At 40.2% G+C, this 27,153-nt stretch overlaps 1 protein-coding gene across 3 annotated transcripts in view; it reads left to right on the top strand.

The window, feature by feature from the left end:
* LOC145765196 (uncharacterized) overlaps window positions 1-4,814 on the top strand; it is a 32,536-nt gene extending 27,722 nt beyond the window's left edge. Inside the window, exons 5-6 of one of the 3 annotated variants that reach the window (XM_082576976.1) lie at window positions 606-2,058; window positions 4,782-4,814. In XM_082576976.1, the coding sequence (XP_082433102.1) occupies window positions 606-695 (90 nt within the window). In that variant the 3' untranslated portion in view covers window positions 696-2,058; window positions 4,782-4,814. Of the gene's footprint in view, window positions 1-605; window positions 2,059-2,144; window positions 2,265-4,781 lie in introns of those variants that run through there. The other 2 variants (XM_082576975.1, XM_082576977.1) reach the window with 2 other exon arrangements.
* Window positions 4,815-27,153: the final 22,339 nt, after the last annotated feature.

Consider the following 27,153-nt stretch of genomic DNA (forward strand, 5'->3'; position numbering starts at 1 on the left):
AAAAGTAACTACGGACAAAGGCCAGTGTTTCGATCTTCCGATCTCTTCAGCGTAGTAAAGTGAAAGTAGAAAGTTGTCTTGAAGCGTTGGTTGAGATCAAATAATTCCCGCAAATATACGCAAAATACCTCCCGCAAATAATTGTTTGTTTAAATTATTTGCGGGAGGCGCCTCCATTCTTCTCAACATTTACTAGTGTATCACGTACCCCGTGGTGCAAATTCATTTGTAACTTAGTCACGCAGTTGCCTTTTCTTTATGTAATTTGCTTTTCGTCTGTCTGTATGTTTTCCACTCTATTGCGTTTAATCGTTGCGTGTTTCTCGATGCTTTTAGTTAGTTGTTTAGTTAGTTATGGTAGTCACTGTGAAGAAGTGAAATTTATTGTAGTTTATAAACATTTGCAGATTCCTGATGAGGGCTTAAGTTAAGCCGAAAACGTTTGAATGTTGAACTATTTGTAAATATGCAATACACTGTTGAAATGCTCAACCCTGTGTTATTGTTGTGTCTTGCCTGTCTTTGGATTAAAATAAATAAACAAAAAGTCACAACATAAATAAATTGTTTGCTTAATTGTTTAATCATAATTATTTTGTGTTTAGATTGTTTGGATGCATCTCCATAACAACTTCCTATCTGTCGATGACGCAGTCCTCGAAATTAGCGGCGGCACACGGCAATTGCCGTGGTAAATGCCGCCGCAAACGTCATAATAGCCATTCTGCTACGGCAATGAAAATGCCGTCGCAAAATGAGCATTTAATTCGGACAAAAATTGTTCAAAACTTCTTCCTGTTTGATTTATTCGCAGCGGGAGTTTAATCAGCAGAAACATCGCACCAAGATCTCACCTCGGACTATTTTACTTGCTGTGAACACTCACACAGTCTTCAAAATTAGCATATTTTTACTTCGCAAAAACGTTGACGAGGTCAAACGGCAAAAGTTGAAATTGCCTCGGCAATTGCTGTGAACGTTTATTACGAAAAAATTGTACCAAAACTTGCAAAACGAGAAGAGAAAAAAATAATCGAATAGTCTATCACGACGGCACTGTTTGATTTGTTGTGATGTAATAATACCAAAAGCAGCGATCAACGCGATACGCACGCTGTTACGGTGATTCACGTTATAACTCATTGGGGGGGGAAAGTAAGTTAATTTTGGGTTGATTCAACGTTCGAGTCAGCACAAATCGATTTAAGTTTTCCGGTGAGTTATATCTCGTAACAACAATGCCCAATAAGATATTTACGTTTGTTTTGCATTAATTCGACATCTAGTGACGTTAAATTAGCATAAAATAACGTTAATTGCTCAATCAGGTACCGATAACAAATCAATAGCTTCCTGCTAGAAGATTGCCTCAATTTACGTATACAGTACACGTACACTAACATAATTTCAGCACAATTAGGATACTGCGAGCAACACAAAGTCTGTTAGATAAAGAACTAGTCAGAATCGGAATCATCGGAGGATGAGGTTGTCGCGTCGTCACTGGAATACTTGAAGACGCAAAATTGCCCGTTCATGAACGCGCGATGCCATATGATCGGAAGCATTCCTTTTCTTTACTGCCAAAGAATCATTTATCCAATTTTGTACCACTTTTTATATTCGCAACGACACCGGTCAAAAATAAGCATTCGATGAAAGAATAACTTTTGCGTAACAATTAAGCCAGCATTTATCAGGTTGCAAACTTTTTACAGTTCACAAGAGCATTGTCAGCGTATAAAATAGCGTGCGTGATGCTCTGGGCTGCCGCCGTGTGACACACGATGAAGAAGAAGCACATAAAATTTCTTTTGATTAAAGCATATGGCAATTGCCGCCGCAACCCAAGGTTTGTTGATTTGGCGACGGCAATGTTTTTGCCGTCGTAGATGGAAGCTAATTTCGAGGGCTGATGACGTCATCGAGGTGTTACACAAAGTTGAGGGGGAAGTTGTGATGTTGGAATCCCTCGATGATGGAGACGGTGGGTGGAGAGATCCGAACATGGAGGAAAGATCCAAGCTAAAAGAAGCATTGGATCGGTTGGACAATAAAGTGAGAGTTGTTTACGTTGTATCGACGTTATAACAATTAATTGTATCAACATTAAATCCACCTCAATTATTCGCTTTGTCTTGCAGAATTTGAAGATCGTGGTTGGCGTCAATGATGATAACAAAGTTGTTTACGTCACGCACAAGGATCGTTAATGTTTTTATTTATTTGTTGATGTTTATAATAAAATTATTGTTATCCAGTGATTTTGTTTGATTGAGTTAAAAATACAACAAAGTGCTTGTTTACATCAGGTGGCGTAACATCAACAAAAATGTTTATAATATTATCAAACTAAGGTTTGTTTATGTTCTTCAATTTGAGGTCGATAAACATCAACAAAAGTTAGTTTGTTTCTTAAACGTATTAATCTTTATGAAATATTTTCAATGAAGAATTCAAGTTAAGTTATTTGTTAACAGTGTTGCTAGATTAGATAAAAAAAAATAATTTCAATGAGTCATGTCTAAAAGTAGTCATCGAGATGAGCCACATCGTAGATGACTACAAACCAGTTGATTTGGTCAAAGTTTTGCAAGATTACATTTTTTTTAATTGGAAGTAGAGACTTGCAAGCAGCACCTCTACATATCTATTATCAGGGTTGCCAGTTCCATTCGGATTAGTTTACCAATTAAGATAGCTTACAGCAGCGTTTCTCAACCTGGGGGTCGCGAAGGTCCTGTCATGGAGGTCGCAAAGAATTCCGGAAAAATGAAAAAAATTTGCAGCAATCATTTTGTGTGCAGTAATGTCGTAGCAAAGGACTAATTGGTTGCACTGTTACGAAAGAGAACGTGTAGCTCGATTGTAGGCCAATTTATCATTGTTTGTTCAAGTAGAACGAATGAACTGGGTCAGCCTGTTTAACAGTCTCAAAAAGTTAGTTGTCGAAAAACCTTGGTCGGCGAATTGAAGAAAATTGCGGTAAAAGTTAAGAACAAAGTTGTTAAAAAACATCTGTCTAAATGAGATTTCAATTATTGTGCAGTTGCGTTTAATTAGTCAGGAGTAAACGTATTTCAGTTCTATAGCCTGCTTACCATGGGCAAGAAACGAAAGTATTTTGAAGAGTATTTTACTTCCATAGTTAGCAACAGCATTGAGAAGCCACAGTGTGTTTTGTGCAATGTAGTTCTCAGTGCTGAATTTATGAAGCCATCAAAGTTAAAACAGCATTTAGAAACAAAGCATTCCAATCACATCAGCAAGCATTTAAAAAGTTTTCAACGCCATGAGGCCGGTTTGAAATACCAAACATTAAAAGTCGTGACATTCAGCAGTTCTTTGAAATTGAATGTTATTATCTATTGAAAAGAGAGCAGGAAGGGGGTCGCAGGCTGTATTAAGCACCTAAAAGGGGTCGTGAACCACAAAAGGTTGAGAAACACTAGCTTACAGTGAAGATAAAGATTATAATCCGATAACCCTTTAAAATGCTTGACAAGTTTTAAGAGTTGCCAGTTCTGTGATTTTTGCCGCAAAATTAGACTAGTTTTCCTTCGTAGTCGCGTGAAAATTATTCTGCTACAAGTTGTGGTATTGTTGATTTCTTTTAATTTAGAACCGACTTTTAACAGATAAATACTATTTTTACTTGAACACAACCTACAACACTGACAATGGGTATTTAGAAATAGTACTCCCCCTGCAAATTAATTTTAAGAATTAAGACGGTTTTTAAGACTAAACAAAAGACAAACAACCATAGATTTTAAGACGTTTTTTGTTCTTTAATATGAAACCAAAGAAAAATGATTGCATCACAATTTCTGTAACAAAACAAGCATCGTAAGACTTAAACTCGCCACCAGAACCAAACAACTTGCGGCTCGCTAGCCTGGCTATAGCCTAAAGTGAAACGGCACAATTTTAAAATAAAGCACAGTTGTCTCGCAAAGTGAACGTATCGAAAAAATCAACTAATTATTAAAAGGAGCAGGATAGCTGGATGCATTTGTGCATCCCTCAACTTGCAAGGCGAAATTATACTTAGGAGAGCTCGAATATTGCATCAGATGAAGGACTCTATGGGTGACCCACTGGTTAAAGATGGGTACGTCCTGGGTTAACTTTTATGACGATCATAATTACTTTAAGATCAAGGATCCTGTTATTGAAAAGATGTTATTGGTTTAGTTTTGAATCTTTTTCTCCTTGGACTAACAAAATCTTGATAGGTGATTCCTGGTAGTTTCGCAAACTTGTAGAAGCTTTTAGCGCAAACCCGGTCACCGGCTCTTGACGCAGGGCCGGTTACCGAAATTGACAGAGTGAAGTTTTCCGATTGTTGCCGGGGAATTATTCCATTCACTAAGTGCCGCTGAATGGAAAGCAGCTCTGAAAGCGCACACCTCCAGAACTGAACCATCGCCGCTTGACCTTCAGTCGGGTGGGTAACTACTGATCTAACGGGGCGTTAATTATTTTATATCACTTTATTATAAATTGATGTTATCCGTTAATTGTTTATCACTAGAACGGCCTAAAAAGGAGTATACCTCCAACGGCCGCTAGTTTCGAAATCGACACTTTACAAAAAAATATATTTTCCGCAAAATTAACAGTAAGAGTTCGTTTTATGGAGGAAAGAAGCACGATACAAGAAGCACTGGATCGGTTGGGCAATAAAGTGAGAGTTGTTTATGTTGTATCAACATTATAACAATTAATTGTGCCAACATTAAATCAACTTTGATTATTATTCGCTTTGTCTTTTACAGAAGTTGAAGATCGAGGTTAGCATCGATGATGATTACAATTATATTTACACTACTCACAAGGATCTTTGATGTTTTTAGTTATTTGTTGATGTTTATAATAAAATTATGTTTTATCCAGTGATTTTGTTTGGTTGAGTTAAAAATACAACAACAAACTGCTTGTTTACATCAGGTGACGTAATATCAACTAAAATGTTTATAATATTATCAAACCAAGGTTTGTTTATGTTTTAAACCAAGGTTTCTTCAACTTGAGGTCGATAAACATCAATGAAAGTAAGTTTGATTCTTAAACTTATTAATTTTTTTGGTATAATTAGAGTTGCCAAAGGTTATTTTTATCAAATAATTTTAATGAAGAATTCAAGTTAGGTTTTTTGTTTACACTCTTACCAGAGACCTGCAAGCGTTACTACTTGATACCCATTGTCAGGGTTTCCAAATCCGTTCGGACTAGTTTTGCTGATTAAACATTATGATCCAATAAACAAAAGTAGCACGCTACTGCCTACCTCTTCCAAGAGGTACACTTAAATACTTATTGTCAGGATTGTTCGGACTAGTTTTTCCGATTAACGCGAGTGTAAACATTATGATCCGATGACCTTTCAAATTGTTTGCCAATCCTTCCCCGAGTAACTCAGTTGGTTTGCGCGTGACTTCTGGAACAAAGAAACTTCGAGATCAAGCGACGCTGGTTCGACTCTCGAGGTGTGTGTTTGAGCAACGCACGTTAAAGACTGCTCTCCATTCAGCGGCATTTAATGGATGAAATAATTCCCCTATAACAACACTTCAACAATCGGAAACTTTACTCTATCAATCTCGGTATTCAAAGCCTCTACAAGTAGGCTATGCGAAACTGCCAGGATTAAGCTCCGCAAGAAGCTTTCCCAGTCTGAGGATAAAGATTCAATCAATCACCCTAACATTGCAAACAATACTTGACAAGTTTTAGGGGCTGCCAGTTCTACGATTTTTGCCTCAAAATTGGACTACTTTTGCTTCGTAGTCGCGGGAAAATTAAGGCCAGCTACGAGTTGTGGTATTGTTGATTTTATTGTTTTTCATTTGGAACCGACTTTTAATAGATAAATGATAAATGCTATTTTTACTTGAACACATCCTGCAATACTGATAATGGGTATTTAGAGGTAATGCCCCCCCCCCCCCCTCGCAAATTGATTTTAAAAATAAACAAAGACGTTTTTTTAATGTGTAACAAAAGAAAAATAATTGCATCATAATTTCTGTAACAAAATACATATCGTAAAGACTTAAACTCGCCACTAGAATCAAACAACTTAGGGGAAGGTCTAATTAGTTGAGCCAGAAATCGATTTTTCTGCAATAAAAATTTAACGACAAACTTTACCAAAAGTCCGAAACCATCATGATAAATTTCAGTCTTTTGCAGTTCTTGTGAGCATGTTTGTGTTTGCGACTGAACCTGATTTATATCAGTTATTGGCATTTTGAAATTGACACTCAGCCGGCTCAAATGATACCCTAAATTTCACGGTTGAGCCACCCATTGTTCACGGTTGATCCACCATTATTTCACTTCCAAAAAATATCCCAAAAGAGAGCTCAATCTGCATCAAACACAATAAACTCTTCTCTTGAACATCTTGCAAATAGACAATAAAAAAATGTTTAAACTGTGTATTGTGTCTAGTGTCTTAAAATGAAATAACAGTAAACACTGAACGAACAGAAATTTAAACTACTGAAAACAGTGAGAATCATTGAATAAGAAACTTTGCACGAAGGTGCTTTTACCTTTCTGAAACGATTTCGCGAGGTTTGTAAAGAAAACGAACATTAGTAACCAGTGGCGTTGCTATCGAGAAAAATATAAGGGGAGGAAGTACTAAAAAAATTTACCCTCAAACTGGCGCATTACACAAAGAATTACTTTTATGGAAGTTTAAGGGAGCAGTGGACCGCTCCCGGCTACGCCACCAGTTCTACGCATCAATTCCAGTACGGTAGGCTACAACAAAATTAGGGCAGTACGTAAGGACCATCGGCTCATAAAATACATTCCTTGTGATAAAGGCATGGCTCAACCGTGAACATTGAAAGTGGCTCAACTGTTAACATCGCCGCCATTTGCAAAATTCATGAAAAATTGCCAAGAACTAACAGGCTAATCAAGCAACGAGAACTACTAAAACAAAGAGTAAGTTGCCCTCACCTATCCCAGTATTTCCATTAAGACAACGATGAAACATCGTAGGAAAAAATAACACATTTCTTATTTTTCTCAAAACTACTTTTACTATAGGCTACCATTTTACATTTAACTGCTTCACAATCTTTCTGCTTGTAGAAAATCCCTAAAACTACATGTGCTGATGGACTTCAAGTTTTTCCATATTTTCGTTATGAAACGGTTGACTAATCATGCACGACGTTGCGATAAAACCGGATGGATCAACCGTTACCCAGCTCAACCAACCAAACCATCCCCTACGGCTGGCTAGCCTGGCTATAAACTGATGCGACACAAGTAACATAAGGCAGCTTTGCCTCGTAAAGTAAACGTAAGGAAAAGAGAAACTAATAAAGTTAGTAAGTAAAAGGAGGCCGGATGCATTTGTGCATCTTCCAGTTGATAAGGCGAAACTACACTTAAGAGAGCTCGAATATTACTCCGAGTTGTGGTATTGTTGATTTTATGTGTTTTTTTTTCATTTGGAACCGACTTTTAATAGATAAATACTGTTTTTACTCAACACATCCTGCTGGTCACAGCGGTAAACCATAATCTCTTCGTGGGAAAATTGTAACATAAGATTTCCGGACCTGTTCGTCTGTATGTAATGACCGAAAGAAACACTCTTCTGAAAACGTCTATTCGAGAATTGTATTTCTGTAAAAATAGCCACTGGCTGGCGAAATTTGGGTACACCACTGAAAACTTGTCACTACAATACAAATTATTGAGATAAAGACGGAACTTTCGTCCAGCTGCCAAGCACTAAGCAAAACAGTTAAATATGCGACCAACTTTCAAACAACAATTTTAGGAATGACGAGAATAGATTGCAATATTTCAAACGCACGTAAGCAGCTTATGTGACGTAATAACCATAAGCAATGATAAGCTATTCAAGCACCTTTTCAAGTTTGGCTTACACCTGTTCAAGTTTGGCTTACACCTGTTTCGTAATTAAAGATTTAACGATGATGTAATGTTATGCTGCAGCTGCAATGTTTTACAGGTTTTGCAAACAATGGTGCAATCTTTGCTTATTTCTAGCAATACTCCATTACGTCAGACGCCAAGATTCAGTAGACCTGAACGGTTTTATATGACGTTTGATTTGGTGAACAATTGTCGGGAACATAGCGGCCCCTAGTTATGACAGTCTAACATGGCATAACTAAAAAAGAATTTAAGGACAATCGTGAGCCAATAAATAAAAACACACGATACACAAATTGTTTGAATCACTCACGTTTAAGTTAATATGCAAATACAAAGGGCATGCAAAGAATGAACAGCAATAAAAATAATAGCCTACACGACGATACATGAAATTGGTACCATAGGTACACGCTAAAATGACGCTATATACAATTGTTGCGATAATAACCGACTGTTCTGGGCTCAGACAAGTAAAGAGCTTGTTTCCAAAACCGCTTACATCCACTTTCGGTGATTTCGAGAAAACCACGAAAAACGTTTATGACAGTTTCGCTTGGTAAATGTAATGCGCTTTTGATTTCTAACGATGTATAACTACCTACTGAATTGAGCCTTGACGTTTGTCCAGATCTAAGGAATATTAGAAGGCTTAGAATCGCCTTTTTATAAAATTAGAAATGTGGATATAAGCGGTTTTGGAAATAAACTGGAGAATAAAAATTGCCAGAATGACAGAAACCAATTTTTGAAACCATTTTTCCAAGCTGACCACCACTAATTCATCACCACAATCCAAATTCACTTTAAACAAAGCAAAAAAACACAGTTATAAAGCTCAAGTAGGCTACTAAGCAGTCTGAGCACCGTTGGTAGCTGCAACAATAGGCTGCAAGCCTATAACAGTGCTTATCAGTGTTGCCAGATAGTAGGTGCTTCAAACTACCAAACACATTTCAAATTTTGCCAAACTGACCAGAGACTGACTGTCAACTCACCAAAAATGTTTGCCAAAGTTCTGCCAACTCAAAATTTACTGCCAAACAACGTAAAATTCTGCCAAATCTCGAATTTGGTAGTGAAATTTTCCAAATGGTAACACTGCTGCTTATTACGAAACGATGACGAAAACGGTTTAACCAGAGATATAAATACAAGAGATAGGCAATAGAATCCGCGCACGCTTTAAACAAGCGGCGATGTTGAAAAGCGGTCACGGTTGACTGGATAGGGATCAAGCCGCAGCTCTCTATGCCCGCAAACTGCAAAACGTGATAATTTCAAGCAGTTTACCCAGAGGTTTACAGGTTTAGTGAGGAAGTTCAATGGAATTTGATTGTTCCAATTCAGTTTTGTAGAGCTTGCATTAATATTCGTCTATTGGAAAATTAAATATGGTAGATAACTTAATTGCTATCAAGCTAAGTTACCGTAGGCTATGTATTATTGACCAGTCGGCAATAAACCTAGCAGATTACGGTAGCCCTTTTGGATTTATTGATTGTTTTGCGAGTATGTAGGAAGCAACATGGAGGTTTAGCAAGAGTTTCAGTTTTTAAACTACCTGGCTAAATACTTAGTCATGGGCATGGTAGTTCTTATTGCCGTTTGCAAGATTAGGTTATGAATTGTGGTGTATTTTACAGTTATGAATTCTGTTGTTATAATCATTCATATTTGTTTTATAATTTCAGGAATGTTATCATTATACTATTTATTTGCAGTTATTTATTAGATTATAAATGCCAGCTTCGAATCGCCCAATTCCTCAGTGTCACACGCATAGAAGTAAAAGGTTTTTCTATATTTAAACTGTCAATGTTTATGCGAAAGGGAAGTAGCCTACAAAGTGTGGCATAATGAAGTTTTGAAGAATGTCATACTTTAACTTAAGTACAGAGATGAACGTGATCCAAGAGATAATATTAAACAAGTTCTTCACAAAGGAAATGCTGGAATTTGTGAGGAACACTTTAATGCAGAGGACATAATAATAAATTCCAAAAGTAGCAGTAAATCTTTGAAGTTTGGTGCCGTCCCATGCTTAAGCTTGCCACAGAGAACCGGTGATAAGCTGCTGTATCCACTATGCGTCTAACACTGGTCCGAGACCAAATTACACCATCAATAGGCTACATGAAAACATTGGAGATGTCAGGAAATCTTTTAACAGGATAAAACGAATTGGGTGGCAATTTCAAGAACATGCAGATTATATTTCAATTCAAAAGAATGACCTTGTTCTTATTGTAGCCTAAATATCTCAACATTAGGCTACAATACAAATTTAGTGTGTCTAACTTTCATTTTAAAGTGTCTGAGGACAGTCAGGACACAATGTTCTGTAACAAGCTTGGTGCCCAAATCACAGAATTAGAAGCACATCCAGAAAAAATGTGTCCCGGTATTACAACAAAGCCGGTCATTGGCACTAATTGCATTGTATATTACAAAGCATACAATGTATTACAATGTTGACTGATTTTCAAAAAATATTTTTTGAAAGTCAACTTGAAGTTAATCAAAAGAATTGTAAAACAAAATATCATTCTGAGATTATCCGATTTGCTCTCAGCCTGCAGTTAAAAAGTTCCTCTGCATATGATCAACTCGGATCAACTTCGTGGAGTTTTGCGCTTGCCATCAAAACGTACTTTATTTGATTATCGTCATATGCATCAAAACCAAACCGGGACATTCAACAATCATATTCCGGATGCATTAAAAAAAGTCATTCATGGATTCATGCAAAGATTTTGAGAAATACTTTTATATAATGTTTGATGAAATGAAAGTACGATCTAATTTAGTATTCAAACCGGAAACCGAAAAAACCATAGATTTTTACAGATTAGCCTATGGATCAAATTTATCAACCGATTTAGATGTGGCCAATTATATGCTTGTAGTTTATGTTATAAGTTTTGCAGGAAATATCAGTCGGTCTCTGGCCTATGATTCAACAAACACAGCTAAATGTCATAATTTAGTGAGCATTGTTTGGGGAGGTGTAGACAGCTTGGAGACACATTGTAATTTGAAAGTGCTGGGAACTGTTTGTGATGGTAGCGCAAACAATCAAAAGTGTTTGGAAATTTTGGGATCTGGTTCTGAAAAAGTAAAAAATCCATTCACTGAAGAAGATAGGTTTATTTATTTAATTAATTTATTTAATTATTGAATGATCCGCCCCTTCTTATAAAAATAGCAAGAAATTGTTTATATGCAAACCGAGTTGGAGGAACACGATTGATGCAATACGTTAATAGAGAATTGATCTTGTGAGATCATTTTAAAGAAGTGGCCTTTACTGAGATGAATCGAGAGTTGCGATATTTGCCAAGAATATCAAATAGTCACGCTTACTTGACTTTTTTTTCTAAAATGAATGTTGCTGTTGCTCCCCAAACACTAAGTCGCTGCGTATCAATGGAGTTGGAGAAGTATGGTTTTAATGCCACAGCTCAATATTGTTCCATGTTTAACAGGTTCTTGGATTTGATGAGCACAACATGCAATTTTACAGCAGGTAACCCGGATTTAAAACCATATTATTCAACTAGCCTACTGATGCCAGACTTTAACGATTGAAAGGTGTAGGGGAGAGTGACCAACAGTGCCCCGATTTTTGGAAAATTGAGGTTTAGACATCAAAAAAAAAATTTTTTTCAAATTTTTTTTTTCTATTATGAAAATTCCTCCTTTTCTTTAGTATTTCCACATAAAAAAAAGTTTAAAAGTTTTACATAACTTTCATAATCAGGCGTTAAAAATCACCTGTCAAAGTGGGGCACTGTTGGATATGGTATCTAACAGTGCCCCGGGTAGGATCCAACAGTGCCCCTATCAAAGTAATTGATGTGTTTAGTTGCAATGTTGAGCCACTCTTTTTGCAATGATTACCCTAGGTATAAAACTTGTGTTAGTACCGGTAGTATATCACATGATGGATGACACTGAGCTGGTCAGGTCAAGACAAAACCTTTAAAAAGTGGTAGGCTACATAGGCTACACAATTATCACAGACACAAAATATACCAGCAACAATATCATAACATGTGGGACATGCTATCTATCCATCGTGGTGACTGTGCTTAAACGAAAGATAGCGAATGGGTTTCAAGGAACCAAACTAACACACTGAGCTGTAGCTTATAGAACAGCTCAAGTTGATTTAATCAGAGCTGTAATTACCTTTTTAAAAGCTTTGGTGTTATGACCTAACTACCAATTGCAATGACAAGGAAGGTGTTTATTCAACAGTCAATCAGTGAAAGAACATGCAATGCAAGAAATTAAAGACATCATTGATTTAGCCAACATGGAAGGTAGGCTATAATTAACACAAGATACAGACACAACACACTTTGGTAGGCCCATATTGACATGTGGTTCACAAGAAATGGCTTGATTTATGGAGAAAAATAATCAAATCTGACAGACAAAATTACTAAACAATAAGCCTACATATAGTTCAGGCACTGGAAGCTTCTTCCACAGCCGAAATTTAGAAACATACCAAAAACTCCCCAACACCTATAATATTGCAATGACACAAAAATGACAAGATTCACTTGTTTCCAGGACAGGCACTCGAAGATTCCTCACAGTCAAAACACAGGGGTGTTTCATCGCTGTTTAAGCAGATTTCATGCGACCAATTGGTGCAATAATGTTTGCTTGAAGATCTTTCATTGGAGCATGCATTGCAACCAAAACAACAGCATTGCACCCAGTCTTCTGGATCTTCTGCACTGTATTGTTCTTGGCAAACAGTGCAAAAATAAATTTTATCAGAGGTCGAGGAAGCACCTTCATTATCGATAGAAGCCACTTTAAGAGCACGTCTAACAGGTTTGGGTTTTGTGATGGTTTTCTGTTTCTTCTTCAGCTTATTGGCTTCCTTCTTTTTATTCTTGGCTGGAGGATTTTTCTTTTCACTAAGCTGCGCAGTGATTCTGTTCTTGACGGGAGTATTGGTGAGAATTAATGATCTTCCCTTTTCTCTTCGCTTTCTTTTGGGTTTTTCAGTAGTTGTGAGACTGGCTTGTGCTTTTGGGTACGGCCGTACTACTTCCGGAGTGAAGTCAGTTTGAACTGGTGACGTAACGGGCAGTTCAAGAGTTGCTATTGTACCTTCAGAGATTCTGCCTTCAACCTCTTGCTCATCAACACTGGATGAAGCTGGGGCTTGTACCTCAGAGTCGAATTCTGGAGCTGGCTGATTCGTAACTTCAGATGGAGCAAAATCATCGTCGCTAAAGATGTTATCGGCAAATGGAAAACATCCAGTTTTTCTGAAGCTGGAGGTGATATTTTGCTGGTTAAATGCTTTGACATAGGCTCTTGCAAACAACTCGCCAACTTCATAGATAGTTACGCGTTTGGACGGGTTGTTTAGCATCCAATTGCTGCACTCTTGGTGATAGTAAGTTTTCAGTGGGCCATACACACAAACATCAAGCGGCTGCAACTTGTGTGAGCAATGCGGAGGAAACGTCAAAAGCACAACATGGTTTTCTTTTGCGTAGTCCAATGACTGCACACCAATGTGTGATACATGGTTGTCCATGAGAAGAAGGACTGGAGCTTCCTCAGTGGGGTGGGAAAATTTCACAAAATGTTGTAGCCATTGCGAAAAGATTTCGGTGTTTGACCACCCTGATATGTTAGCAAAACCAATTGTTCCTGCTGGTGCTCCGTTGATCATGTGGTCTTTAAAATGGACACGGGGAAACACCATCGCTGGAGGAATGGCATTTCCCAGTGCATTAATACAGCAAATTGCTGTAGTGGTAATCCCCTTTTCTGCAGAGGTTACCTGCCCTACTTGGCGAGATCCAGTTTCTGCAATTACCCTGCCTGCATTCTGGACTGTGCTTAGCCCAGTTTCATCCACATTGTAAATGCGATCTGGACTAAAGTTGTTTTTTTCGCACACTCTTCTTAGATTGTCAAAAAATTCGCTAACGACAATGCGGTTAAAACCAGTTTCTCGAGACAAGCTGGTCAGTTCAGGTTTTCTTAAAGATAGTTCAGGATGTCTTTTCATAAAAGAATTCAGCCATTTTTTTCCAGCCATTTTCTCTCTCGTCCAGCTTGGCGGAATTGCCTTGTTATATTTAACAGCAAGCTCATATGCAAAAAGTCTTGCATTTTTGAAAGTAAAGCCATAATGCAGCTTGGCAGTCCTTATGAAATAGCAACTCACAGCTTTTTGCTCTGTGGCTGAAAATATTGCATTTACCCCATAGTTTGGTTCAAAGTCGGACAGCTGCATATCGTCCAGTCCACCACTCTGGCATTTCTTCATGTATCGTGCCAGTGAACGCCTATTAACGCCAAAGCTTTTAACAGCTTTTCGCTGACTCATAGTACCATTCAGCACACACTTGCAAGCTTCCTTCATGTCCTTAGGAGGACAATTTCCAATCTTACGTCTTGCCATTTCTTGATAAGAGGACACAAATAGCTTTTTAATTCAGAAAATACCTAACAATCTGCCATTTAGAACATAAAATGTTGATAATCATTTTGGCACTGTACATTGATTAATAAAATCTCATGGCTTCCAACAGTGCTCCACCGGGGCACTGTAGGAGACCTCAGGGTGGGGCACTGTTGGAACCACGGGCCTACAAGATAAAATGGCGTCAGTTTTTTTTACCCAGGCCTACGATCTGAAACGTTATTACTGAAACCTAGTCTAGTGACTGACCAAACATAAAAAACTTGTGAAGCATCTCTGAAGCCACCGTAAAAACTGTAACAAAAAAAGTAATACAGTTCTGAAAATTTACTTTTTACCACCTAAAACAAACTTTCACTTCTGCCTACTCCTAGCAATGACTTATTTCTGCCTAACTTAGTTTCAGCAGCTTCTACGGACCACGTGGCCATGGTAATGCACGCTTGAGTGAATAATTTGTCACGGATTGTGAAAAACGATGGGAGGGGCACTGTAGGCACCCGGGGCACTGTTGGGCACTCTCCCCTATTTTTGCCGTATCTTAATAGTTGGCATGAACATATAAATGCAGACACTCAAGTTTCCAGGACAATTAGAAAAAAGAAATCATATCTGACCAAACCTTTAAAGGATTGAAATTATCAGTTAATGGCATGATTGGAATTATCGGATGCCTTTTCTTTTGTCAAACAACATGCCATTTGTTTGTACAAAACGTGTGAGCCAAGACGTATTGGAACATAGATAAAACTTCCATTTTCCTATAGCCTAAAATATATCGTATGCTTTTATAACCTTCGTTTTCAAAACGTAAACTAAGTGAACTCCGAAATCGGAAATACTGTAGTGAATGCCTCGTAGCCTTTCCCTGATCGCGGTTGATCCATATCCACGCACCGTGACGGTGACGTCATCATTTTTCAACATCGATTTACGAGTTGGCCACTTTGCCTATCTCTGTATTTATATCTCTGGTTTAACAATCAGCGATATGTCACGTCATACAATGGCTTAATATGATTGGTTAATTGTGGATACAAGTGGTTTTGGAAACAAAGTGTGATGGCGCGTAAGCGGTTTTGGAAGAAAACGCAATTTTTAGTGTCGAATTTGAAGCAGAAAGAGAAGGTTTTGGAAAAAAAGGAATGGATAGTAGGTACCTATGGTAATACTCTACCTAATGACACTCTAAACTCAATTTTGGTAAAAGTGGCGCCTAAGCGGTTTTGGAACTGGGCTCTTCAAGTGTCGACCACCGCAGACAAAACCAGGCTCAAACCCTAACACTTAAGTGTTCTTTACGGGAGCGAGGCACGAAATATCCCTCAACACGTAGTCTACTTTCACTTCCCCCGTAATGTCATCATAGTTGCAGACGGCAACTTTAGCTCTACGAACCACAGACTTCCCTTTCCTAATTTGTGGAACTACCTCATGCACCTTATCAAGTTGATACTTCCCACGTTTACCAATGTCTTGGAGAGAACCCACCACTACAAGTTGACCAGGCTCCAAATTCTCGGCCATTTTTAACTATTTTTTCCGTCCCTAAAGCCTTGGCAAGTAAAAGTCTATCCATTTGCTCCAAAACTGCTGAGAAAGTGACAAATTGAACCGATAATCCCTTCTTAGTTGGTCACGATCATGTGGTTTCCCAACAGCACAGTATGGGTCTAAGTATGGGGTCAAAAGTGAGGCAGGGGTGATGACAGTAAAATCCCTAGGGTCGTCACTCAAAGGTACCAAAGAGCGTTCGTTCACGATCCGAACGGCACTGCCTGTGTACGTAAGCAGTTCAATAAAATTGGGCTTGCGTATTGAAGTGTTCAAAATGTAAAAAAATGCAATTTTAAATTGTTTTACCATTGCCTCCCAAGCGCCACCTTGCGCCGGAGCATACGGAGGTATAAATTTCCAGTTTATCTGCTTCTGTCTCAGTTCGTTGCGAAATTCAGCTGATTTTATCAACTCGGGTAACTTTTTAGATGCTGCCTGAAAGGTGCTTCCATTATCGGAATAGATAGCATTAACCTGCCCACGTAAATCTGTAAACCTTGTAAAGGCAAGTAAAAAATCACTCAGCGATAATGACGTAACCAGCTCAACATGAATAGCGCGAGATGCCATACATGTGAACAAGAGTCCCCAAGCTTTTTTGTGACTCCTACCTTCAACAAAGGTTAAAGGTCCAAGATAGTCTAAGCCGCAATCAAAAAAGGGTTTCCTATGCGCAGTTGTGCGAGACAAGGGTAAATCAGATATGAGCTGCCTTGTAGGCCGCGATTTCTCAATCGCACATACACCACAGTCATTAAGATACCTCTTCACGGAGGCATTACCATTAGCGATCCAAAACTTCTGTCGCGTCGACAACAAAGTGTGCTGTATTCCACAGTGCGCATTTCGATTATGATGCGACAGTACAACAAGCCTGATGAAGGGGTGTTTCGAAGGCAAAACAATCGCATGCTTTGCTTCTAGAGACATCTCGGGAGAATTACTTAAGCGCCCTTCAATGCGGATTACACCAGCGTCATCTACACAAGGTCTGTACTTTTTAAGTGAACTCTATTCTTTCAAGCGTTCCTTCTCACCTTGCGAAGCGCCAACACTACCCCGCTTTATCACTTCTTCAAGGGCATCCGGCGATCGTTTGGTCATTAAATGTACCACATCGCCATACACGCTCTTCTGAACAAACTTTACAGCCAACTCTAAAGCACTGTTAAGATACGATGCATCCAGTTTTGGCTTCACAAAGCTACGCTTTCTTGTTTTACAGTACAAAAATTCAACAAAAGCAACCAAATAAGCGATTCTCTTTTTCATAACATACAAAGAAGGTGCGGCCTCGATCAATCTGTTAAGGCCACCCTGTCCAACATCAAGCGACTCCTCTTCGTCACGAAGATATAGGCTATGGACAGGTACTAAAGTGGCATTTTCTACAAATGGAATTTCTTCACACTGATAGTGAAGACTAGAACCATTCAACCACAACTCTCGAAATTCTTACTTTGTAATAAGATTTGGCCTTGTGCCAACATCAGCTGGGTTCACTAGCGTACGCAGGGGGGCCATTGGGCCATGCCCCCCCCTTAAAAATGTTTTAGTAGTTAACGACGTAGATTAAAGCATTTGATGTGTTTTGGATTGCACTGTCAAAGCAATTAACAATGTTGTTCTATAGACTAAGCCAATACGAAATACATAGCCCAATCCACCTACCCCACCCCAGGTATGCCAATGTAGCATAGTGTTCTGTAAGCCTATTATAGTGAGAAAGAAATAGATAAAGTCTAAACTAAAACCATACTGGGATATCATGAAGACGACTGGGATATCAATGGCCAGTGGCGTAGCCAGGGGGGGTTCGAGGGTTACAACCCCCCCCTTCGGCACGCGTGTGACGTCACGATATTGAGAAGGATGCTTTCAGTCTCTTTATGCTTGGGAATGATGCTTTCAGTCTAAAAAAAACTTGCCTAATTTTAAACAAAACTGCATTAAAAGAGCGAGTTTTGCCAATACCAAACATTCAAACATTTCAGCCAGGAATTAGCAACAGAAAACATAGAGACTTAGCTTTATTTCCGAAAAATGCCGAAGAAAACGTGATCTTATCGTTTTGCTATGCCACCTGACAGCACCATTTTACAGGAATATTTATACCCACATTTTTGTTGAAAATGCTCTCAGAATGCATCAAATTCAAAGTAATTTTTTTAAATTTTCAGGGGGAGGCCCCCCAGACCCCCCGCGGCTGGGTGACGTCTTAGGCGAAAACGCCGTCGGGCTTCGCCCGCCGGTCGAAAAGCCCCCCCTTTTCAAATTTCCTGGTTACGCTACTGTCAATGGCCCCTTCCTTGAGAAAATCATGTGTACGCCACTGGCTGGGTTCATATCGGTAGGGCAAAAACGCCAATCCAGGGCTCCAGACAACAATAAAATATGCTCAACTCGACGCGTGATAAATTTATTCAAATGTAACTCAGGGTTTTTAACCCACTGCAACACAGTCCGAGAATCACACCAAAAATATTTAATGCATTCAGACATCTTCAAGGCCTCGTAGGCCTGTTTTAAGAGTCTTGCTGTATTCAAAACGGCAACAAGCTCTTTCCTAGCTATCGGCCAAGAAAACTGATTTTTTACAACAATGGTAGATTTACCCAAAACGAAAGACACACTAGGAACTCCATTAACCAGTCTACGTAAGTAAACAACAGAAGAGAAAGCTTGATTCGAAGCATCACTAAACCCATGTAATTGATATGAAACAACATCATCCGGACTACACACACCAGAGTTTGCAAAATACCATCTCGGTAACGAAAAATCCTTAAGCAGGTCCAAAGAGCGAAGCCACGACTCCCACTTTTTAGCAAAGCTATCAGGGACCTCGGTGTCCCAATCAAACTTGTCTATCGCCAATTGCTGAAGTATCAGGCGTGCTTTTAGAAAAAATGGCGCTCCAAAGCCTAGCGGATCAAAATTTTGTCCAAGCTGACTGAGCATACTTCGGCGCGTGTATTTAGCTAAGGGCTACAAGTTCCTCGAAATTCAGACTTGCCATCGTAAACAATACGCTTTTTTAATTGTGACGTCACAAAATATGGTAAATACCACTCAAATCCCTTTACATTTTCTGCTTCACCAGCACGCTCAATATAGCCATTAGATTTAAAATCCTTCATGGTGTTAGTAAGGAAATTACGAAGTTCAGGTTGTTTTAAAGCCTTCTTTCTTAAAGCAGCAACTCTATCTGACGCCAACACAAAATTGTTAGGTAAATCAATGTCTTCCTTCAACGGTTCAGGTATCACTTTCTATTTCTAGCAATAGTCCATTACGTCAGACGTCAAGATTCAGTAGACCTGAACGGTGTTATATGACGTTTGATTTGGTGAACAATTGTCTGGAACACCTGCAACACTGACAATGGGTACTTGTTGTTGGTGAATTCACATCAGGTTGTTCTTTGTTGTTGCAACTGTCACTGGGTTGAACACTATTAGCTCCCTTGTCCTCTGAATCTAGTACCTGTAACCCAGGGTCCACATTCCCAGAATAAGGTCTATCGCAGACATCTGCCGGATGAAAGTCACTCCCTTCAAACTGCAAGTTGTTGACAGGATAAATACCAGATTTGCGAAACCCATTGACCGCATGACTGACAGTTGCAGCTTTACCATATGCCAAGCCCAACAATGAACTTATTTGGAACATGGTTACTGCCCGCCCTGGATGAGCATGCATCCATTGATTAATATGCTGGGAATAATATGTTTTGAGAGGCTTAAAAAAAGTCAAATCCAATGGCTGCATGCGGTGGCTAGTGTAGGGTGGGAGAGACAACATGACAACCCCACACTCTGTTGCACGCTCTAAAGCAGCAAGATTTTGAATGTGGCTTTTATGGCCATCTAAGATCAACAAGATCTTGTTCTCTTTTGAAGCATTGGTATGCTTTTTGAAATGCTCGAGCCATTCTGAAAAAATCTCGCAATTCATCCATCCTTTTTTCTGAAAAAAAAGGAAGAAACAACTTGGAGATTGCCTTCCAACAAATAATCTGAAAACTAGAAATCATAACCATTCTTTACATTATATAATGTAGCCTATCTTATCACTGCAGGCTATTGAACTTACTTGACAATTGAAAAGTGTTCCAGGAGGAGCTCCATCTTTGAGTTCATCCTTCATTCGTACACGAGGAAAAATCATTCCAGGAGGGATAAAATTACCTTCAGCATTCATGCAGCAAATAATTGCAACTGTTTGGCCTCTCTCCATACTTGTAATCGACCCAACTTGATGCTTACCCTTTTGGGCCAACACTTTCGACATTTTTTGTACAACGCTAATTCCTGATTTGTCCATATTGTACACTCTATCAGCAGAAAGTTCCTCCTTTTCAACAGTCTCTTGCAACAAGTTAAAAAATCAATCAACTGGTATCTTGTTGAACCCAGATGCTCGTACAAGAGAGGTTGCCTCGGGACTTCTCAAAGAAATTTGTGGATGTCGCCGCAAAAACCCATACAACCACTCTTTTCCAGCAAGTTTGGTTGATTTATTGCTTGGGATGGACGACAAGTGGCTCCTCGTGCCCCATCCTGTGAGTAACATCTGCATCCAAGCAGATGCCAAACGAAACTTGTCAACAAAGAGCCTCCACATGGACGGCACAGCTGCAAGGGGCAACTGATGAGATTAGACGCCCCACCTTTCTGCAGCTCAACACAAAAGGCTACACAACAAGAAAGATTAAAGTTGTGGAGCAGCTTTCCCATACCAACCGAGCACTCGTCATCCTCCTCCAAGAGACCCACTGCGCCTCTGCAGATAGGCTAGCTATTCCCTATTACACGCTAGCCGGGTCTACCTTAAGCAGGAAGTACGCATTGCCACGTTTGTGCATGAGAGCCTGAAGTGGACCTTTGTCGACCAATCTCCAACTGATCCCGAGATTGAGTGGGTGTGCATTTGTATCTCAGACTACAACATCGTCAACATCTACAAGCCCCATCCTCGCGAATGTTACCACCATCCCTTCCAACGTTCCCCTCCCCCAGTCTCTACGCTGGCGATTTCAACTGCCAGCACATTGACTGGGGCTACAGCAACACAACCAGCGACGGAGAATTGCTGGCTGACTGGGCCTCTGCAAACTATCTTGCCCTCCTATTCAACCCAAAGGAACCAGCCAGTTTCCACTCTGGCCGCTGGGGAACAAGGACAAACCCTGACTTGGCCTTCGCGAGTGTCGACAGCTCTCTTCCAGACAGACGTGTGCTTGAGAAGTTCCCGCGGTCCCAACACTGGCCGTCCCTCATTATCGCCTCAAAACTTGTGGCTCCTGTCCCGAGTTCACCGGTGAAGCGATGGAACTTCAAAAAAGTCTGCTGCAAAGTTACCATCGACTGAAACATGCAACGCAGACGAGGCATACCAGGACTTCTGCAATGCCATAATAACTGTGGCAATGGCCACAATACCACGTGGCCATCGAACCAGCTACACACCATGCTGGGACTCTGAGTGTGAAGCTCTCTATCGCTCCTACCTAGGCGCCACAAGTGGTGCTGCTTCTAACACCGCCGTCACCAGACTACTTGAGCGGCTGAACACAAAGAAGCTTGAGCGATGGAACGAAGCTGTCCAAACCATCGACTTTTCACACTCAAGCCGCAAAGCATGGAGCATCATCAACAACCTCACTGGGCGCTCAGCAAACTCCCCTCGTCAGTGCCCCGTTTCTGCTAATACCATCGCTTCCCAGCTAGTGCAGAACGGGGTGTACAAGACAAAGGACCTCAAGGCATCCCGCCTTGTTGCCAAGGAAGTATCTGCCCTGTGGCGTGTGGAAGCATCACAAGAAGAAACAATCTCTGGAGACTTCACTCCAGAGGAATTCGCCACCGCCCTCCGCCTAGTGAAACCACACAAGTCTCCTGGGCCGGATAAGATCTGCCCTGAGCTTGTGTTCCATGCTGGCCATGCCTTAAAATCCTGGTGACGTAGACTCCTCTCTTCCTGCTTGCACCACCTCACAATCCCAAAAATCTAGAGAAGAGCTTTAGTAGTTGCGATCTCTAAGCCTCACAAGCCACCAGAGGACCCAAGGAGTTATCGTCCGATATCCCTCCTCTGTGTTCCTTTCAAAATCCTCGAAAGAATGATCTATGCCCGCGTCAACCCAATCATCGACCCGCTCTTTCCAAAAGAGCAAACTGGGTTTCGGCGCCGAAAATCCACCTTAGATCAGGTCACACTCTTAACCCAAGACATCGAGGATTGCTTTGAGGCAAAAAAAAGGCCGGCGCTGTCTTTCTAGATCTCACAGCTGCCTATGACACCGTATGGCATCGCGCCTTACTTGCGAGCTGCTTCGCCTGCTTCCTGACCGACATATGGTTCATATGATTATGGAACTCGTCAGGAATCGAAGCTTCACCCTCACCACCGGTAGCCCACGGCGAAGCAGACTGAGACGCCTAAAAAACGGCATCCCACAGGGATCGGTCCTGGCTCCAATTCTTTTCAACATCTACACCCACGACCTGCCAACTACGGTCTCCGCAGAATACGCTTATGCGGACGACCTGGCAATTCTCCACTCTACAAAGTCGTGGGAAAATCTAGAAGACACTTTGAGCCAGGACATGAAAACTCTCTCAGCTTATCTCCAGAACTGGCGACTGAAACTCAGCGAAACCAAAACTGGTGCTGCAGCTTTCCACCTCCACAATCGGGAAGCTGACCATGAGCTACACGTCCAGAACAACGGAAAATCTCTGTCCTTCTGCCCCGAACCAAGATACCTTGGGGTGACACTGGACAGATCGCTCACATACCACCACCATTTGGTGTCACTGCGCAAGAAACTCACATCCCGCGCTGCGCTACTCAAGCGCCTGGCAGGTTCTAGCTGGGGGGCGAGGGCTGATACGTTGCGTATAGCAGCCTTAGCCCTTGTCTACTCTTCAGCAGAGTACTGTGCGCCTGTCTGGTGCCGCAGTGCTCATTGCCATAGCAGCGGCGCTGCCATGGGCAGCGCCCTGCGCACAGTGACCGGATGCCTGCGTCCCACACCATTGGACAGTCTCCCCATTCTCGCTGGCATCCAACCTGCTGAGCCTCGTCGCGAAGAAGCCACTCTGTCCCTCGGTCGACGGGCACTGGAGTCTAGCCACCTTCTTCACCACAAGATCTCTGCTCTCCCAAGCGAGCAGTAGGGTGCATCATCTGCCCCTCATTTTTTTGTTTGATTTTCTGCAGTGTGGATTAAAATGTTCCTTTTTATGATTGTTGAAGATGTGCAACTTTTCAGACGAATTCATTAACATCTAGGGGTACCACAATTGGATTAAATTATGTCATTTTGTGTTATTTTGGGGTCATTCCATGGCTACTGGTACAGTTGTAGAACCACATGTCGTCGATTTTTTATGAAATTTCATATGTAGAACCTCCGTGCAATTCTGAGAAAAGTGATACCAATTCTACCAAAATTGGCAAAGTACTTTTTGAGATATCGACGATTAAAAATTTGCTCTTTTTGTGATCGCTCATGTGTAAACATTAACTGCAAATTTTGTTTGACCTATTATGAAGGTGTTTCAAATGGTAACTTGAAAAATCCACTGCATATGAATTATCCAAAGTAAGGAGATTCTAAAAAGATATATTGTTTGTTTGTTTTTATATCACTACAGGCCACCAAGTGGCTAGTTTCACACATGACTATTTGTGATCAGTCATGCATGACGAAACTTTGATCGCTTATAGCAAAAAACACTCTACTTCGATTTTTCTGCAACTTGGCTTAAATGAAAGGTAATTTTCCTGGCTTTCTAGCTACCAAATATGAAGTGGGATATTTGAGCAGAAATGAAGTAGTTTGCTGTAGTAAGTGTACCATGTATTTTTTAAAGTGAAGAAAGAGTGGGTAGCACAGTTTAAACAACTGACTGAGGGGAGACGTTAAAACTAATTCCGTGACCGGTTACAACGTCGTATGCAACGATTACAACGTTAAATTGGGACAAACACAAACTGAATGGGTTCCGGAAGCTCCTACCAAAACGCACCATTTTGGCCTTTATGTGCAAAATTCTAACAAACCAATCTTCATATCTGGTTGTCTCTTTTTAAACTCCTGATACAACTCATTTAGTGTCACCAAAGCCAATCTTCCAAAACTTCAACCACGTCAACAAAGAGCTTTCCCTCAAGAGATTATTGATTCTGTTTTGAAGTTCTATGAAGATGATAAATTTAATAGGTTACTTCCAGGTCAAAAGGATAAATTGTCTGTGGGCAAAAAATGCTATCAACAAAAAAGATTGGTTTTGGTGACACTAAATGAGTTGTATCGGGAGTTTAAAAAGAGACAACCAAATATGAAAACTGGTTTGTCAAAATTTTGCACATTAAGGCCAAACTGGTGCGTTTTGGCAGGAGCTGAGAAAGCAGCAATGGCAAGAGCAATACTAAAGAAAATGAAAAGTTTCAGACTGCCATTAAAAAGATTTGGAGAAGGTTTTGGAAAACCAAGGTTGATTCCAGTGTTGCCGGCCACCAAGTTGGCCGATCTAATCAATGAAGAACACTGGAATCAACCTTGGTTTTCCAAAACCTTCTCCAAATCTTTTTAATGGCTGTCTGAAACTTTTCATTTTCTTTAGTATTACTCTTGCCATTGCTGCTTTCTCAGCTGGCAGTGTCTTGGTGCTGAAAAGGGCAAAGGGAGCAAGTTCCCCAGACAAGTACCATGTGTGTAGCATAAAATACTTGAGTGCTACCTTGGCTACCAGAGAGCTTGTATTCTTCTTTGTTGGTGTAAGACTTCAACAAAGCGCAAGTCGTTTGTTGGTGCATTGACTTGGCACGGTGCTAAAAACCAGTACCAGCCATAGCACAACAAGATAAATTTGACAAGATGTTTAAACTTTGCAATTTGAATGTAATACACCATTTGCACGTCACGAACCAGTATGCCTGATAGAAAGCAAAGAGATATATAAGTGTTCAACCATGTCGGAGTCGGCGTTTTTGTAATAGCAAAGTACTGGATGCACAGTTGCTTGGGCGTGTGGCCAGTGAAAGCCCTGCATTTTTTTTGCACATGAAAGGAATAATTCTCTGAAAAGTCCATTGCAATCAAAACTTCACCTTCTTGCAAAATTTCTTTTCTGGACTTGTAATAATTTGATTGTGCTTTGGACACATAACTATGTGGAAGAAGTTAGACCAGCTTCTCAATCAAGGTTTCTATGAAATCTGAAATAGGCTACTCGTGATCATCGTAACAATTTCTGCTCTATCAACTGTCGTCCAATGTTTAAAAGTGATGTCTTCGTCATGATCCTCAAACAGCGAGTTAAGGTGGCTTCTCAAAACTTCTAAAGATGGACATTGGTCACACTTGCAAAACATGCATTCTCTTAGGTAATATCACAAACCATTAAAGAAAGCAAGTCTTTGTAAGATTCTGCCAAGTTTCCCGCCTCTATCGGTAACTTGGGATTCTCATGAATTAGACAAACATAAACTGAATGGCTTCCGGAAGCTCCTGCCAAAACGCACCATTTTGGCCCTAATGTGCAAAATTTTGACAAACCAATTTTCATATCTGGTTATCTCTTTTAAACTCCTGATACAACTCATTTAGTGTCCCCAAAACCAATCTTTTTTGTTGATAGTATTTTTTTCCCACAGACACTTTATCTTTTTGACCTGGAAGTAACCTACTAAATTCATCATCTTTATAGAACTTAAACACAAAATCAATAATCTCTTGAGGGAAAGCCCTTTGTTGACGTGGTTGAGGTTTTGGAAGATTGGTTTTGGTGACACTAAATGAGTTGTATCAGGAGTTCAAAAAGAGACAACCAGATAAGAAGATTGGTTTGTCAAAATTTTGCACATTAAGGCCAAAATGGTGCGTTTTGGTAGGAGCTTCCGGAACCCATTCAGTTTGTGTTTGTCCAATTCATGAGAATCCCAATTTAACGTTGTAACTGTTGCATACTACGTTGTAACCGATCACGGAATTAGTTTTAACGTCTCCCCTCAGTCAGTTGTTTAAACTGTGCTACCCACTCTTTCTTCACTTTAAAAAATACATGGTACACTTACTACAGCAAACTACCTCATTTCTGCTCAAATATCCCACTTCATATTTGGCAGCTAGAAAGCCAGGAAAATTACCTTTCATTTAAGCCAAGTTGCAGAAAAATCGAAGTAGAGTGTTTTTTGCAATAAGCGATCAAAGTTTCGTCATGCATGACTGATCACAAATAGTCATGTGTGAAACTAGCCACTTGGTGGCCTGTAGTGATATAAAAACAAACAAACAATATATCTTTTTAGAATCTCCTTACTTTGGATAATTCATATGCAGTGGATTTTTCAAGTTACCATTTAAAACACCTTCATAATAGGTCAAACAAAATTTGCAGTTAATGTTTACCCATGAGCGATCACAAAAAGAGCAAATTTTTAATCGCCGATATCTCAAAAAGTACTTTGCCAATTTTGGTAAAATTGGTATCACTTTTCTCAGAATTGCACGAAGGTTCTACATATGAAATTTCATAAAAAATCGACGACATGTGGTTCTACAACTGTACCAGTAGCCATGGAATGACCCCAAAATAACACAAAATGACATAATTTAATCCAATTGTGGTACCCCTAGATGTTAATGAATTCGTCTGAAAAGTTGCACATCTTCAACAATCATAAAAAGGAACATTTTAATCCACTGCAGAAAATCAAACAAAAAAATGAGGGGCAGATGATGCACCCTAGCGAGCACCCCTGTCGACTGAAATCAAGACACCCATTCGTGCCATCCGCTCAACTTCTCATCAACGAAGCTGATGTACAAGACATCTCTGCGGCTAATTGGGCGGACCACAAATGGAGTTCTGAATGGAAGTTAAGCGCCACCAGACTCTATTCGTTCATCCCATACGCCGACACGCGCCCCATCGGCCTGACACTACCAAGACAGGCATGGGTGCGCCTCAACCGTCTCCGTACGGGTGTCGGGCTTTTCCGCTCAACCATGCACCAATGGGGAATGGCCTCTTCCTCCTCTTGTGAATGTGGTGCCGAGGAACAGACCGCAGACCACATCATCAATGACTGTTCCATATTCAAGCCACCTAACGGAGTGGAAGGTCTGCGTGTCATGGATGATGAAACCAAAGACTGGTTGCTCTCTAGTAGCCTTC

This window comes from Aplidium turbinatum, chromosome 2 (genome assembly GCF_918807975.1).
Source record: "Aplidium turbinatum chromosome 2, kaAplTurb1.1, whole genome shotgun sequence".
NCBI lineage: Eukaryota > Metazoa > Chordata > Ascidiacea > Aplousobranchia > Polyclinidae > Aplidium > Aplidium turbinatum.